At 48.3% G+C, this 17,831-nt stretch overlaps 1 protein-coding gene across 1 annotated transcript in view; it reads right to left on the bottom strand.

The window, feature by feature from the left end:
- Positions 1-17,831, bottom strand: part of phf21ab (PHD finger protein 21Ab) — a 35,145-nt gene that overhangs the window by 1,494 nt on the left and 15,820 nt on the right. The window contains exons 8-17 of the mRNA XM_085780329.1: positions 15,670-15,912; positions 11,504-11,845; positions 9,019-9,129; positions 7,937-7,988; positions 7,768-7,847; positions 7,235-7,295; positions 3,801-3,907; positions 1,634-1,789; positions 1,210-1,285; positions 1,013-1,116 (exon numbers count right to left, since the gene is read on the bottom strand). Of these exons, the coding sequence (XP_085636455.1) occupies positions 1,013-1,116; positions 1,210-1,285; positions 1,634-1,789; positions 3,801-3,907; positions 7,235-7,295; positions 7,768-7,847; positions 7,937-7,988; positions 9,019-9,129; positions 11,504-11,845; positions 15,670-15,912 (1,332 nt within the window). The remainder of the gene's footprint in view (positions 1-1,012; positions 1,117-1,209; positions 1,286-1,633; positions 1,790-3,800; positions 3,908-7,234; positions 7,296-7,767; positions 7,848-7,936; positions 7,989-9,018; positions 9,130-11,503; positions 11,846-15,669; positions 15,913-17,831) is intronic.

Below are 17,831 nucleotides of genomic sequence, written 5' to 3'. Positions count from 1 at the left end.
AGAGTTTCACCGCATTTTATTAGCTTGGTGCTTTTATTTTGAAGGAAAGGCCTGTGTCTCTCGCCCTGGATCTGGTTGCTACCAAAACAGCTTTGAGTCAACGGCCCCAGACTAGCTGAACTGACCCATCTTCAGAGACAGGCGTCTATATAAGGTCCAAAACATTTAATAACTCGGATCGGGTCGGACCACAGGCTGCATTTTTTTCCGGCGACATTCGGGCTGAGAATGAATGCTCGTGAGTCCGGCTGCATCAGGTCTGAGCTTCAACATCCGCGGGTTGAACCGGGTCGGGTCTTAATGTTTTAGGGTGCACTCACACTAGGGCCAGTTGATCCATACCGTGCTGAATCCTGAATGCCCCCCCCCTCCTCTGTCCACCGCTGGCCCGCACTCAAACTACCTCGAACCCAAGCTGTTGAAGCACGGTTGCCTCCGAGACATACGTCATCACGTTGATATACCAACACGGCGGATGCGCTCTGACTGCAGAAAGGCGCTTTTTAACTGTTTGACCGGTTGTCATGGTTATCTTGAGGTTTATTCAAAGCGATGTTAGCTAGCGGTGTTGACATACGCATGGCGCAACGTAATCGTTAAGTGACGGTTGTTTACACGCGGTTGCAGACACGTGGTGGAGAACGAACCCGAATGCGCATTCCTGACCAAGCGTACCGTGCCCAAGCCTCTCCCAACCGTGCCGGGCCAGGGAAGTGGACCGTGCTCAGGCACTCACACCACCAATAGAATCCGGACTTTAGGGGGCAAACGTGCTTGGGCAGGGTACGATTACCTAGTGTGAGTGCACCCATAGGCCCATTGAGAACTGTAGCAGGAATGAAGCAGCTAGCTAAATAGAAACAGACCAGGCTTCTAATTGAGACTGTGCTTTTATTAGCTCAACACGGAGCCAGACCCGGTCCAGTGCAGGAGACCAGAGTCTGTTTGAGAGAATTCCCGGTGTTTCTAGCAGAGGCAGATCTGAGGTCAGCGGTGCGACGGTGCTTCTTACCGTGATGGAGTTGCTCAGCTGTTTGACTCTCTGCTCCAGCTGCTCTCGCTCCAGCTTCAGCTCAGAGCTCCACTTCATCAGCTTCTGTTTCTCCTCCTCTTTAGCTGCAACAACAGAACAAGAGTTACTCGTCCCGTCTGCGTCAGACCGTCCAGAGAGGAAGAAAGAAAAGGAAGAGGAGGATCATGGGTAGTCACCTTCTTTGTAGGCGATGTAGGAATGAACGATGGCCAGGGTGCCGGGCCAGGGAATGGCCTCCTCTTTTTTCAGGATCTGGAGGGAAAAGCTCTGAATTGTCAAAGAGGCTGAGGTGTGGTTCAGACTGCAGGAAGACAGGTCGAGCCCCACCCTGTGGTGAGGCTGGGGAGGGACAAGCAATGGGTGGATGAACATGAGATGCCAATCTTTACTGACACAATGAATGAGACAGAGGCACAAAAAAAACAATACTGTATCATGTTTATGCTTACAAAGGATTGAACAGTCCCAAAGGTAAGGACAGAAGCACTTTACAGTCAGTACACTAAGCCCCGACCGGCCCCTGGTAACCCCTGGTAACCCCTGGTAACCGTGGTAACCCCTTCCCCCTGACTCTGGATCGGTCTCGGCTGCAGCGGTTACCTGATCTTGACATTTTGGACAGATCCACATGCCTTTAGGAATGGTTTTCAGGGGCGGGTCCAGGCAGTCCAGGTGATAAACACGAGAACACGTGTCGCACATGAGCAACTGGCCACTGCGTCTGCACACAGTGCAGAAATCCTCATGGATGTCTCCCTGTGAGGAAGAATTGGACCAATCAGTTTCCACCGCTCCACGGAAGCCCCGCCCACCATCTACGGAGAGGCGAGGCGGGGCGGGGGAGCACCATGATCGGATCAGTTAGCTGTACAGTTGGCCCGGTGTGGACGTCTGATGGACATGGTGTGTTAATCTAGGGAGCCCACAGAGACGTTACTTGACAGTGGGGGGGTTAGGATGTGTTCTGAGAGGTAGTAGTTATTAATCAGTGAAGCTCTGGGCTACAGGACACTGTTCACTAGGGATGTGCACGGTTACCCCAGTACCCGGGTACCCGAGTAGGCAATCTGCTATCCGGTTAGGAATTTATTATCCGGTTAACCTAGGATTTAAAGGTGTACAGAAAAGAAAATTGAATTTAAGCCCACACTGGGTCATAAAATTAGTGTAATAACTCATCTTTCAGACGATGTAGGCCAAACTTTGTGCAAAATTCTATTTTTGAGTAAATCCGGGATGAAAGTGTGTATTTTTTTTTTTCGCATTGGATAATGCAGGCGCACGGATTATACGTCAGCCTGTACACAATTCACCAGCCACTGATATTGGATCAGTCATCCGTCATTCAAACGTCTGAGACACACACACACACACACACACGGAGCTCGGTCTCGCCCCAAACTTTGAATATCCCGCCCGCTCGATAACGACCAATCAAATTCGTTTTCCTTACTAGGGTAAACTCGTGTTGCAGCTCGTGACAACTCGGCGCGACAAACAGGACAAACGGACATTTCTGTACAACTTTAAAAAACGGCACGTTAGAGCAACAGTCTAGTGTTGGATCAAACTACATCATCATGCCACGGTTCGGCTTTTTGTTGTGTTAAACAGTTTCAGATCGAGCAGCAACGTGATTTTCTGCTGTGTAAAAGCGTTTTTGGATCGAGCCTCGGACTTTCAAACCTTTTACAATAATCTGTGGTGGTTCCCTCGGCGACGACAGGTGTCATCAAGTCTTAAATAGTTGTATCTTCCGACAGCAATCACTTCTATGAGTGTTTGGTCTGAAACACGGGTCTGTCAGTCACTCTGCTCTGCTCTGAGCCCAGGAGAAAACTTTCCTTGTATCCTACAACCTTTATCCAATGAGGAGAGAGAACGGCATAAAGGGGCAGTCCTCTCTGTGTGTGCAGCCAAGGGATGCGCCTGAATGTGGTGACGTAGGGACGAGGACCAATAGATCCATGACGAGGGCGGGGGCTGCTAACTCCATCTGCTGACAAGAAGTTATGGTGCGTTCAAGGCAACTCGTAACTGGTGTTTTTCCGACCTGTGAAGTGGTACCAGTTCGATCTGGTACGAGTTCACAGGTCAGAAGTTACGAGTGGCCGTTATAGTGACTTTCACAGGTAAAACAGGTCGGAGAAACACGAGTGGGTTGCCTGGAACGCTACAAAGTCGTAAGTTGTGACTTGAAGCTGTAATTTACGGTTTCAAAAGCCTGCCTGGAACGCAGCATTAGCCAAAACCACCGGATCGCTTACTTCTGCTTTAAAAAAAAAGAAAAAAAAAGTTTTCTCCTCCGAGGCAGCCGCGGCATAAAGATGCACATCTGCCCCGTATGTGCATCTTAAACTCCATCTCTACTCTTATTATCCACCTGATATTTAGTCTGACGACGCTGTGTGTCAGTGATGCGACTGTCTGATGGACAGAGCGCATTTATTCCCCGGCTGCTCTCTGTCCATCAGACATGACCTCATTTTATTTTTTATTACGGTATTCGGTTACCCGGGTACGACAAGGTTAGGATACTCGGTTAGAGAATGATTGGAAATGCCCATCCCTACTGTCCCTACTGTTCACTTTGTAAGGCTGAGTCAAAGTAAAAGGACTGATGGCTGATGACGTGGACATGGACACAACAGACTAATGGACGATGTGTTGGTGCAGATGAGTGACAGAGCTACTGGGCCAACAGGAGTGTGTGTGAGTGGCGGGGTGTCCGACCCACGAGCCGCCCGTCTCCCCCAGCGTTACTTACATCCCCAGCGCTGGGGCTGGGCAGGGGGGGGGGGTGGACGGGGCTGGAGGGGGAGGTCGGGGTGAGGCTGCCCAGCTCCGCCACGCTGCTGTGTTTGGGTGGGCGACCTGGGTGAAATGAGACAGACAACAAAGACGGAAAACAAAGAAAAAAAGAAAGATGGAGAGGAGAGGGGGGGGAAACAAAAACAAACAGTCTGTATGACATACCTTGGAAAGGGAGTCTTCGTTGGCTAGCATGAGACAGGGAGCAGTAAGGGAGGAAGAGGAGGAAGAGGAGGAGTCAGAAGCACAGACAGCAGTGTTAGTGCAGGAGGCCGGCTCCATGCAAGCTGAGGCCGAGCACGAGTACAAACCTACGGCGCCGTCTACCGAGCCACAACACGCAGACTCGCGTCGGGCGCCAACACACGGCCGCTTTAATCCAGCAGTCGGACATGAACCCGGGCCGCTGCACTGCAAAAACTCTACATCTTTCAGAGAATATTTGTCTTATTTCTTGTCAAAATGTCTCATTTCTAGTCAAAACGAATCTCTTTCCACTTAAAATAAGACTCATCACCTAGAAATGTACTTGTTTTTAGATCATTTTCACTTGTTTCAAACTAATTTTCACTTGAAATAAGTAGAAAAATCTGCCAGTGAAAGCAAGTCTTTTGTGCTTCTAATAAGAAAGAAAAACTTGCTCCACTATCAGATTTTTCTACTTATTTCAAGTGAAAATCTGCTTGAAAGAAGTAAAAAGTGTCTAAAAACAAGCTGCTTTTTAAATGTGATGAGTCTTATTTTAAGTAGAATGAGATTTGTTTTGACTAGAAATGACATTTTGACTAGAAATAAGACAAATATTCTCGGTAAGATATTTGAGTTTTTGCAGTGTGCGGTCAAAATCACGTCTACGTGGGCCACAGGAGCGACACATAACAAATCTTAAGATCTATCAATTTAAAAATATTGATTAGAATTCATCAGAGTTCCTTTGACGCCATCGTTGAGCCTATAAACCGGCGGTGTGTTGACCTCCGACCCTGTGAGCCACATGACCTCACGTCTTCAGCTTCTCTCTCCAGAACTCAGGTGAAGAAGGTTGTTAACATGTGAAACCTGAGATTAGTTTTCTCCTGTTACCTCGTCACTGTGATGTCACGGCGGCCGGCGCTCTCCAACGCCATCACACGGTTATAACCTGTTTAACCTGTTTAAGCCTTAACCACACGTTGCTCTAGCGTCTAGCGGCTCAGGAGACACCAGGTGTGAAGCTCAGCCAGGCGTCTACCTGTCCATCCGAGGCTCCGCCCCCCAGACCGAGAGTCAACGACCCGTCTGACGAGTCCAAACCATTAGCAAACAGGTCTAGTACCAGCTGGTTTCTGTCGTCATGACAACGGATCAGGTTTGAGACATGGGCTGTGTCCGAAATCCCCCCCTCCTCTCTCTCTAGTGACCAGGCCATGATGTAGTGGTGTCTGAATGTTTAGTGATTATTAATGTTCACTATCTAGTGACTGAATCTATCCCATAATTCACCACCACATGTAGTGAACATCCGATGGTCGCTAACCGGAGCAAGATATCCCATCATGCATTGTGGTCACGGATCGACGCCGTTACCACAGCGACCCAGAGCGACCGGTGTAGCTACCAAATAAATGCAGTAGTGACCGGTGTAGCTACCAAATAAATGCAGTAGTGACCGGTGTAGCTACCAAATAAATGCAGTAGTGACCGGTGTAGCTACCAAATAAATGCAGTAGTGACCGGTGTAGCTACCAAATAAATGCAGTAGTGACCGGTGTAGCTACCAAATAAATGCAGTAGTGACCGGTGTAGCTACCAAATAAATGAAGTAGTGACCGGTGTAGCTACCAAATAAATGCAGTAGTGACCGGTGTAGCTACCAAATAAATGCAGTAGTGACCGGTGTAGCTACCAAATAAATGCAGTAGTGACCGGTGTAGCTACCAAATAAATGAAGTAGTGACCGGTGTAGCTACCAAATAAATGCAGTAGTGACCGGTGTAGCTACCAAATAAATGCAGTAGTGACCGGTGTAGCTACCAAATAAATGAAGTAGTGACCGGTGTAGCTACCAAATAAATGAAGTAGTGACCGGTGTAGCTACCAAATAAATGAAGTAGTGACCGGTGTAGCTACCAAATAAATGAAGTAGTGACCGGTGTAGCTACCAAATAAATGAAGTAGTGACCGGTGTAGCTACCAAATAAATGCAGTAGTGACCGGTGTAGCTACCAAATAAATGCAGTAGTGACCGGTGTAGCTACCAAATAAATGAAGTAGTGACCGGTGTAGCTACCAAATAAATGAAGTAGTGACCGGTGTAGCTACCAAATAAATGAAGTAGTGACCGGTGTAGCTACCAAATAAATGAAGTAGTGACCGGTGTAGCTACCAAATAAATGAAGTAGTGACCGGTGTAGCTACCAAATAAATGAAGTAGTGACCGGTGTAGCTACCAAATAAATGCAGTAGTGACCGGTGTAGCTACCAAATAAATGAAGTAGTGACCGGTGTAGCTACCAAATAAATGAAGTAGTGACCGGTGTAGCTACCAAATAAATGCAGTAGTGACCGGTGTAGCTACCAAATAAATGCAGTAGTGACCGGTGTAGCTACCAAATAAATGCAGTAGTGACCGGTGTAGCTACCAAATAAATGAAGTAGTGACCGGTGTAGCTACCAAATAAATGAAGTAGTGCAGCAGCCTCAATAAATGTGTCCAGCTGCCAGAGTTGTCCGGTCGCGGCTTCCACAGACTCCCACAACAAACGTCGGATCAAGTTTCCTAACAAGCGTTATCGATGCTAATTTCTGTTAGCCCGTCTATGGTGTTTTACATTATACGTTAGCATTAAGCTAGCGGACTTTATGCTTAGTTGTGAGTGGCTGTGTGTGTTTTGAACGTGGTTTCAATGTGGGTTTGATTGAACATATTTGATGCTTAAATATATATTGCCGCTTAATATATTGCTTTACTCCTCTTTTTATGTTGGTACCTACCATGGTTGTATCCATGGTAACTACATGCATACAACTTATGCGACGTAATACGTAATTAACTATGCGGCGGAGTAGTGTCCGAAAGTGTTTTTCATTTGACCAGTGAGTCACTATATAGAATTCACTATATAGTGAGTAGGGAGGAGGGAGGAGGGAGGGGTTTCGGACACAACCATGGAGTTTCTATCCGGTCTGAGACGTTTAGGGGTTCGTGGAGCCTCAGCAGGACAGAAGACCCTGAGGGACAGGAAGCAGGACGCAGCAGGAGGACGAGCTGTCTCTACTGTCTCTACTGCTGCCTCCACCGGCTCAGCCCACTGCCTCATCTCTGCTCTACTCAGCCTGCTGCTACTGGCTCTGGACCGGTTTCTACTGGTTCTACTGGCTCTGGGGTCTGGCCCAGTCTTTCATACGGACCTCTCTTCCTGGTCCCCTGGTGCAGAGGGCTGTTCAGGTAACTCACTGCGCTCTTCTTCCTCTGCAGAAAACACAAGGAAATTACACATGAATGTGATGACATCACTGTGATGTTTTACTTTACTGATGAAGATTTTATCAAAATGTCTAATTTCTAGTCAAAACTAATCTCTTTTCACTTAAAATAAGACTCATCACCTAAAAATCAACTTGTTTTTAGATCATTTTCACTTGTTTCAAACTAATTTTCACTTGAAATAAGTAGAAAAATTTGCCAGTGAAAGCAAGTTTTTTGTGCTTGTAATAAGAAAGAAAAACTTGCTCCACTAAAACATGCTTGAAAGAAGTAAAAAGTGTCTAAAAACAAGCTGCTTTTTATGTGATGTTTCTTATTTTAAGTAGAATGAGACATTTTGACTAGAAATAAGACAAATATTCTCGGTAAGATATTTGAGTTTTTGCAGTGTGCGGTCAAAATCAGTGATGTCATGATGATAATGTTGTGTTGCGTGCGTCACGGGCGTGGAGTGTACCTCGGGTTCGAACACAGCTCCACTGTACACCGGGTTGGCCGTCGTTCTCCTCTTCCTCTCCTGTCTTTTGCTCTGAATTTCTGCAGAATAAAACATCAGTTTAATACAGAGAAGTGCACGTACACGTGCACGGCACCATGAAGAGACGGGGGAGGAGCTGCTCACTCACCTTCCAGGTGGTCGTGTGTTACCAGGCCCAGAGACACCATGAAGGCCAGTTTCTACAGACAGAGGAAGACAGAATCAGAACCTGGACCGGGGTCAGACTGGGTCTTCATGCTTTTCTTTGTGTTACAATAACTTTTTCTTTTCTTTTCTTTATTCTACCTTTTCCTAATTATTACTTATTTACTCTAATTAATGTTATTGTTACACTGTCCAAGCATAGTCTGATGTTCTGAGCTTGTCCTTGTATCGATGTGTCCTTGCTGCCAGGGGTGGGGTGGGAAGGGGGATGTCTTTTCCTTTTTTTTCTCTCTCTCTCTTTTTTTTTTTTCTTCTTGTCTTGTGTTTGTTTTGTATTTATTTATTCTTATTTATATACATATATATTTTCCCTTTTTTGCCTTGTTGTTGTTGTTGAGCCCTTTCTGCTCTTGTCTTGTTTTTATGTTTTCTGATGGAAACCAATAAAAAGTTGGAAAAAAAAAAGAAAAAAAGGCCGGGTCCTAAAGGCCACAGACCAGAACCTGGACCAGGACCAGGGTCAGACCGGGTCCTAAATAGCCTCGTAAACCAGCCTCTCTAAGTGCATTTCATTTCATTCCGAGGGAGAGTCTGGCCTCATCCCCATTCTAAGCGTTTGGCCTGAAACCCTCAGAAGGCCGAGCCAATCAGCGTTGCCGCTGTGATTGACACAGCACGTTGGCCAATCAGGGACCGGCTGGTGCAAAGCCCCGTCACTACACCAACTTGCTGATTGGCTGAATGGGGTTGTCTGTCAACGCTACTACCAAAGATATTAAACCGTCTTTGCTACTACTCCCGCCCAGCTCCCGCCCAGCCCAAACGCTTAGAGGGGGGATGAGGCCAGACTCTCTGAGAAATGAAATGAAATGCATTTCCGTGAGAGGCGGGTTTACGAGGCTAGGTCCCTAAAGGCCACAGACCAGAACCTGGACCTGGACCAGGGGTTAGACCGGGTCCTAAAGGCCACAGACCAGAACCTGGACCTGGACCAGGGGTTATACCGGGTCCTAAGGGCCACAGACCAGAACCTGGACCAGGACCGGGGGTCAGACCGGGTCTTACCTCTGGGTTGTCCTCTCTCTTCGCTCTGGGAGCCGGAGACAGTGGAGGGGTTGCGGAGGAGGGGAGGCTGACGACGGCCTTCTGCTCAGCTCCTCCTGATTTAACAGTCAGCTGAGGAAGAGGAGGAGGAGATGTAACTCCAGAACCACACTACTCTGGTACAAGTACAACTACAGTACTCTGGTAGAACTACAGTACTCTGGTAGAACTACACTACTCTGGTAGAACTACACTACTCCGGTACAAGTACAACTACAGTACTCTGGTAGAACTACAGTACTCTGGTAGAACTACACTACTCTGGTAGAACTACACTACTCTGGGAGTACTACAGTATCAGTACTTTGGTACTACCTAAACACTGTCAGTACTATTACTAATGAGCACTCAGGTAGGACCCGGTTGAGACTTGAGAGGGACTCGGGTAAGACTCGGGTGGGACCCCGGTAGGACTCGGGTAGGACTCACGTAAGATTCAGGTAAGACTCAGGTTAGACTCTGATAGGACTCAGGTAAGACACAGGTGGGACTCAAGTAAGACTCGGGTAGGACTCACGTAAGATTCAGGTAAGACTCCGGTAGGACTCGGGTAAGATTCAGGTAAGACTTAGGTTAGACTCTGGTAGGACTCAGGTAAGACTCGGGTAGGACTCGCGTGAGATTCAGGTAAGACACAGGTGGGACTCAAGTAAGACTCAGGTAGGACTCGCGTAAGATTCAGGTAAGACTCAGGTTAGACTCAGGTGGGACTGGGATGGGATTCGGGTAAGACTCGGGTGGGACTCAGGTAAGATTCAGGTAAGACTCAGGTGGGACTTGGGTAAGACACAGGTGGGACTCAAGTAAGACTCGGGTAGGACTCGCGTAAGATTCAGGTAAGACTCAGGTTAGACTCAGGTTGGACTGGGATGGGATTCGGGTAAGACTCGGGTGAGACTCAGGTAAGATTCAGGTAAGACTCAGGTAAGACTCTGGTAGGACTCGGGTAAGACACGGGTGGGACTCAAGTAAGACTCGGGTAGGACTCGCGTAAGATTCAGGTAAGACTCAGGTTAGACTCAGGTGGGACTGGGATGGGATTTGGGTAAGACTCGGGTGGGACTCAGGTAAGACTCGGGTAAGATTCTGGTAGGACTTGGGTAAGACTCAGGTGGGACTCAAGTAAGACTCGAGTGGGACTCAGGTAAGATTCAGGTAAGACTCAGGTAAGATTCTGGTAGGACTCGGGTAAGATTCTGGTAGGACTTGGGTAAGACTCTGGTAGGACTCCGGTAAGACTCGGGTAAGACTCGGGTAAGACTCGGGTAAGACTCAGGTAAGACTCGGGTAAGACTCAGGTAAGACTCTGGTAGGACTCTGGTAGGACTCGGGTAAGACACGGGTGGGACTCGGGTAAGACACGGGTGGGACTCAGGTAAGACTCGGGTAAGACACAGGTGGGACTCAAGTAAGACTCGGGTAGGACTCGCGTAAGATTCAGGTAAGGCTCAGGTGGGACTCGGGTAAGACTCGGGTAAGATTCAGGTTAGACTCTGGTAGGACTCAGGTAAGACACGGGTAGGACTCGCGTAAGATTCAGGTAAGACTCAGGTTAGACTCAGGTGGGACTCGGGTAAGACACGGGTGGGACTCAAGTAAGCCTCGGGTAGGACTCGCGTAAGATTCAGGTAAGACTCAGGTGGGACTGGGATGGGATTTGGGTAAGACTCGGATGGGACTCAGGTAAGATTCAGGTAAGACTCGGGTAAGACTCTGGTAGGACTTGGGTAAGACTCAGGTGGGACTCGGGTAAGACTCAGGTGGGACTCAAGTAAGACTCGGGTGGGACTCAAGTAAGATTCGGGTAAGACACGGGTGGGACTCAAGTAAGTAGGACTTGAGTAAGATTCAGGTTAGACTCAGGTGGGACTCGGGTGGGACTCAAGTAGGACTTGAGTAAGATTCAGGTGAGACTCAGGTGGGACTCGGGTGGGACTCAAGTAGGACTTGAGTAAGATTCAGGTTAGACTCAGGTGGGACTCGGGTAAGACTCAGGTAAGATTCAGGTAAGACTCAGGTGGGACTCCGGTAGGACTTGGGTAGGACTCGGGTAACACTCGGGTAAGATTCGGGTAAGACTCTGGAAGGACTCAGGTAAAACTGGGATGGGACTCGAGTGGGACTCGGGTAAGATTCAGGGAAGACTCAGTTAAGACATGGGTGGGACTCAGGTTAGACTCGGGTGGGACTTGGGTAGGACTTGGGTAAGATTCGGGAAAGACTCAGGTAAGACTTGAGTGGGATTCGGGTAAGACTCTGGAAGGACTCAGGTAAGACTGGGATGGGACTCGAGTGGGACTCGGGTAGGACTTGGGTAAGATTCAGGGAAGACTCAGTTAAGACATGGGTGGGACTCAGGTAAGACTCAGGTTAGACTTGAGTAGGACTCGGGTAAGACTGGGAAGGCACTCTGGTGGGACTTGGTTAGGACTCGGGTAGGACTCACCTTGGGCTCAGTGGTCAGGCTGCTGATCTGGATCGGCTGGGCAGGAGTCGGGGTGGGGATGGGGGTGGGGTTGGGTGTGTGGGCGGGGCTGCCGAGGCGGGCGGGCACAGCGGAGACCGGCGTGGTGATGACGATGCCCGTCAGGGGGGCGGCGCCGGTCTTGCTGCAGGGCTGTCCGTTCACGATGCGGACCTGATGGATGGGAGCGGCCGAGGGCAGCGACGACGACAGCTTGGTGGCCAACATGACGGGCCGCTGGAGCAGCTGGGGCGCCGCCATCATGGGCGGGGGAGGGGCCGGGGCGATGGGGATGTTGGTGGGTGTGGCCGGTTTGGGCCTGACCTGGTGACAGCAGACAGCCAATCATAAAACAACACCAAGACGACCCCCCAATGCTGAGTAACACCAAAGAGGAGCTCTGCCATAACAACTACCACCACCACTACACCACTACACTATTAGGGCCTGTCCCAATTCTCCCCCTAGCCCTAAATATTTGCTCTAACCCTATATTTAGCACGTTCACGTGTAGGGGTAGGGTGTCCCATTACTCTAGGGAGCAAGGGGAAGTGCGATTTTGCCCTTAAAATCAGCCCTCAAAATGTAGTGAGGTCCGATGTGGGATTAAACGAAGTGGAAGATGAAATTACCCGTTGTCACACTCGATCACTGTTTAGACAAATCTGAAATGCGTGAAGAAACATTACTATTTCTCTCTGTGTGTGTTTTGTGTCGCTATGTGTGGTATTTATTGGGGGAATCACGGTGTCGCATCAGTGGCTGCAGCTGACAGGGACAGCTAACAGCAGCAGCAAAGCTAACGGCAGCAGCAAAGCTAACGGCAGCAGCTAAGCTAACGGCGTCAGCTAAGTTAACAGTGGGAGCAGCAGGACGTCAGCTGTTAAAACCCTCCCGTTGTGGGACACGACATGAAACTACTCCAGTTAGCTCAGTCATGTTGGAACTCAGATATCCGCTGGAGAAAATATTTTTTCATGGAGCGTTTATTGAGTCACTGAGTTATTAAAGTTAAACAGGTAGCTAACCGTTAGCCCAGCTAATCTATGATAACCAAAAAATTGACCGTCTGTCACAACCAGGTGTGTTTCTATCGCCTCCAGGAGGTAGAAACACTGGAGCAGACTGTTGTTTATCCTCCTCATTTTTTGTACTTTATTAATTCTTCATTCTTGCTTTTAATTGTATGTTTAATGTTTACAATTTTTACTATTATGGGTTTTATTTCAATTTTTAAAAATTGTTATGTTTTTATGCTGTTCCTTTTTTTCCCCCTCTCGTTTCCAGTTCTTACCGTTAAATGTTTTGTCTTCATGTAAATCACATTGAGTTGCCCCTTGGTATGACATGCGCTATATAAATAAAGATGCCTTGCCTTGCCTACTGGTATAGTACTGGTATGGTACTGGTGGTACTGGTATAGTAGTGGTGTAGTACTGGTAGTGAGTACTATGGACCAGCAGAGCTCCCAGTGATGTCACTCAGCACAGGTGAACATCAGCAACATGTTTCCATTTAAAGGGTTAAAACACACCAACAGCCAGGAAACACAAAATACCAAGAAGCTGCAGGAAAACTCGGGGTATTCACACACACACACACACACACACACACGCACGCACGTACGCGCGCACACACACACACAGGCAGGAAACCTTTAAAACAACCTGGTTGTGAAATTAAAAAGCACGACGACGACGAGAGGAGAGAAGATGAGTAGAGGCAGCACAGAGCAAACAATGTTTTAGTGCCACAGAGCAAGGCATCATGGGAGTTTGCTTTGGTGCTCTGCTGCCCCCTGCTGGACAGAGAGTGATCACCTCAGGTGGGGGGGGTTAGGGTTTGGAGGCGGGTCTTACAGGGACGCACCTGTGGCTGAAAGGTGGGTCGAGGCGTCAGTCTAGGAGGAGGGACAAACTGAGGAACTTTGATTGGCTGGTTGGAGGTGTTGGTGTTGGTGGTGGTGGTGCTGGTGGTGGCCTGCACCTGAGACAAAACCACAGCAGGTTGTGGATGGGACATGTCTGCTGCTGCAGCATCTACAGGCTGCTACAGGCTGCTACAGGCTGCTTCTGCTTCTGCTCAGCCAATCACAACACTCAACCGGACATTTGTGCACAACCACAGAGGCTGGAGAGGGGGGGCGGAGCTTCAGCTGCTCTGTCGCCACCGTCCACAGGTCTGCTCCTTCAGAAGCAGCGTGAGGAGACTTCAACTCCATGTAGTTGAACTACAGAGCTTCACTACAGTCTGCTGTAACCTGCTGGGAGTTAAACTACATTCAGATTCTGTGCTGCGTCAAGTAAAAAGTAGTTTAACTTCTCAATTTACAAACTACAATTTGGGCCAATAACATGAAATTTTTTTTTTTATATAAGAAAGACCTCTTTAATATAAGCTTTATTTTACCATTATTGTGTTCCAGAACTCTCTTTGACAAAAGTGATGTGATGTCTGCTTGTTACTTCCATAGTTACAGGTAGTCAGCTGGCGTGGAGGCGATGACCGAGTGAAGTAGAGTCCTGCAGCTCAAGGATGAATGTGTGTGTATTACTCCATATAATGCAGCCAAAGTTCCTATGTATCTTGCCCATCAGTTTATAAAAGTTATTATCGAGTGTTCACAGGGAAATGAAAGGAATTAGGCATTTCTAACTTTATATATTTGCGGGAGAGAATCACGTAAACAAGCGTGAGATTAGACGTGACATCACACGCGTCAGGACGACGTTCGTTGCCGAAACAGACAGTAACATAGTGAAGCAGACATCACAGAAGGGACAACACGGCTGGTTTCATTTCGATGGGCGCCCCTATCAGTTTGAGACCGAGTTTACTGAAGACGAGCTGAAGGGAATGGAGGAGAAAAGTGAAAGAGGGGCAGCTGCGGTGGAGTCTATGTGCTGGACCCGGGGGAATCAAGTGGTCAGTCTGGTCACTGCCTGTCGGTGGCCACTGAAACCAGATGTTTGTGCTGAAACCAGATGTTTGTGCTGAAACCAGATGTTTGTGCTGAAACCAGATGATTGTGCTGAAACCAGATGTTTGTGCTGCCAGTCGGCCTCGGACGTGTGTTGTCAGTGCCTGGACTCGATGCTGGACACGGAAAGTTGCTGCATAGCGTATAACTGGAGCAGAGTGGGTGAGTTGTTTTGGTCTCTTTTCTTCATCTCTTGAGGGGGGGTCTAACTCGGTGTCACGGTGCGTTCATTTTTTTTGATGACTTTCTTTATTGGAAGCAATTTCACAGGTGGCAACATGACAGTACAACGTGACAGAGAAGACTTTCATTCTATTGTTTTTTCCCAGTTTTTTATCCCTCCCACAATCCCACCCCACTCAAGGGGATACAGTTACGGTGCGTTGATTTTTAAAGGTTTTAAGTTTGTGCTGCATTTCTTTAATGGTGATGGGGGGGTCGAGGGCACAGTGGTTGTTGTCCTTCACTGTCACTTCACTTTCTACTTCTTTCAGTTTGTCAGCAGTTAGAATCTAGTTGTGATTCAGACAGGGACACTCTGGGTCATCAGTCGTCTTTCTAGATTCTGACATGTTGAGTTGTGTTGGTTTCTGACCGATGGTTTCTGTTGATGTTCTCACTTCATCTACAAAAGGTGTGGTCATTTATGGCTTGTTCAGTCTTTCATCCCTCTCTTTCTCTTCCTCTCTCTTTCTCTGTCGCCCCCCTATCCCCCGAGTCATTGCTCTAATTTGACTTAAGTTAGAAACTGTTGAGTCATAAATCAGCATCATAACTTTTCCCAGAACTCCCCAGCTCTGGATCAGGGGGCGTGGCCTGATACCTTAGGGGGCGTGACCTGACACTTCTGGGGAGGGGCGTGGCCTGACACCTCTGGGGAGGGGCGTGGCCTGACACCTCTAGGGGGCGTGGCCTGATGCCTTAGGGGGGCGTGGCCTGATGCCTTAGGGGGCGTGTCTTGCCCCCTCGTGCGGCGTTGCCCTCTGTGGTTCTACACAAACGTGTCTGGCCCAGACCACCACTCACACCGCGGCCCGCTGCGCTCACTGCGCTGCGCTGCGTCACGTGACAGGAGAGGAAACATCATCCTTCCCCTTCACTCAGCGGCGGGAATCGAACCCGCCGCGGTCGTTCGACACGTCACACCGACACCGACGGGGGTTCTTACCACCATGGCGTTCTTGGACACCAGTCGCACCGGCTCTGAGCTCTGATTGGTCAGCTTGCTGGCCACCTGCAGGTTGATGGGGGCGTTCTGCGAGTCCGCCTTGGTGATGGCGGCCGTGGTCACCATGGCGACGGTGGGCGGGCGCTGCGGCAGGACGGAGCCGGGCAGGGCGGCGGGCGTGGCGGCAGCTTTCAGCACCAGAGGTAGAGTCTTGGTGGTGAGGACCGGCGTGACCGTCAGGGTCTGGGGAGGAGGAGAGGTTACCCACGATGCACTGCTTCAGTCTGCTGTGTGTGTCTGTGTGAGTGTGTGTCCTAACCCCCTTACTCTCTATATCCACCACTTTATTTTCCCATGATCCATTGCGTCACACCACAACAGAAGTGGGTTTTAGTAGCATTCTAGCAAGCGGCTAACTGGTAGCGTTAGCCACCGGTCCTAACGAGCGGCTAACTGGTAGCGTTAGCCACCAGTTCTAGCGAGCGGCTAACTGGTAGCGTTAGCGGTTAACTGGTAGCGTTAGCCACCGGTGAAGGCACCAAATGTGGGGGCTCCTGGCTGCCAAAACCGTTTTGACTAAATCTGATGTTTGTTAAGTCTAGAAAACTAATTATTGAACAAACATTACTATTTCTGTGTGCACGTTTTTGTAGTTAGTCATGGTTATCGTAGCCGTTAGCTTTGCTGCTGCTGACAGCTAACAGCAGCAGCTAAGCTAACAGCAGGACGTCAGCTGTTAAAACCCTCCCGTTGTGGGACACGACATGAAACTACTCCAGTTAGCTCAGTCATGTTGGAACTCAGATATCCGCTGGAGAAAATATTGTTTTCATGGGCCGTTTATTGAGTTATTTAAGACTGACGGCTAACGGCTAACAGCTAACGGTTAGCCCAGCTAATCTAAAATGTTTGTTCAACAATTAGTTTTATAGACTTCATAAACATCAGAGTAGTCACAACGGTGATATAGTGACGTGAAAATGTGACATAAAGCTAAAACCTCGTCCGTATTGTTCTCATTAAAATGAGGTGATGATTATAAATAAAGTCATCACGGCCGACGTCTATCAACCAGTCTATGCTATCAACAACACAGTAACGGTGGGATGGAGCGTCATGGCGACATCCAGCCTCATTCTCCAGAAAGTGGTGGATAGTGACCAGTTGTTGTAGTGGTGTCTGAATGTTTAGTGATTATTAATGTTCACTATATAGTGACTGAATCTATCCCATAATTCACCACAAAATGTAGTGAACATCCGATGGTCACTAACCGGAGCAAGATATCCCATCATGCATTGCGGTCACGGATCGACGCCGTTACCACAGCGACCCAGAGCGACCGGTGTAGCTACCGAATAAATGCAGTAGTGACCGGTGTAGCTACCAAATAAATGAAGTAGTGACCGGTGTAGCTACCAAATAAATGCAGTAGTGACCGGTGTAGCTACCAAATAAATGAAGTAGTGACCGGTGTAGCTACCAAATAAATGAAGTAGTGACCGGTGTAGCTACCAAATAAATGCAGTAGTGACCGGTGTAGCTACCAAATAAATGAAGTAGTGACCGGTGTAGCTACCAAATAAATGAAGTAGTGACCGGTGTAGCTACCAAATAAATGAAGTAGTGACCGGTGTAGCTACCAAATAAATGCAGTAGTGACCGGTGTAGCTACCAAATAAATGCAGTAGTGACCGGTGTAGCTACCGAATAAATGCAGTAGTGACCGGTGTAGCTACCAAATAAATGCAGTAGTGACCGGTGTAGCTACCAAATAAATGCAGTAGTGACCGGTGTAGCTACCAAATAAATGCAGTAGCGACCGGTGTAGCTACCAAATAAATGAAGTAGCGACCGGTGTAGCTACCGAATAAATGCAGTAGCGACCGGTGTAGCTACCAAATAAATGCAGTAGTGACCGGTGTAGCTACCAAATAAATGAAGTAGTGACCGGTGTAGCTACCAAATAAATGCAGTAGTGACCGGTGTAGCTACCAAATAAATGAAGTAGTGACCGGTGTAGCTACCAAATAAATGAAGTAGTGACCGGTGTAGCTACCAAATAAATGCAGTAGTGACCGGTGTAGCTACCAAATAAATGCAGTAGTGACCGGTGTAGCTACCAAATAAATGCAGTAGTGACCGGTGTAGCTACCAAATAA

This window comes from Trachurus japonicus, chromosome 6, assembly GCF_045865225.1.
Source record: "Trachurus japonicus isolate A0001 chromosome 6, Traja_1.0".
Classification (NCBI taxonomy): domain Eukaryota; kingdom Metazoa; phylum Chordata; class Actinopteri; order Carangiformes; family Carangidae; genus Trachurus; species Trachurus japonicus.
The sequence above is the reverse complement of the archived record's forward strand: the minus strand, read 5'-3'. Positions and strand labels throughout refer to the sequence as shown.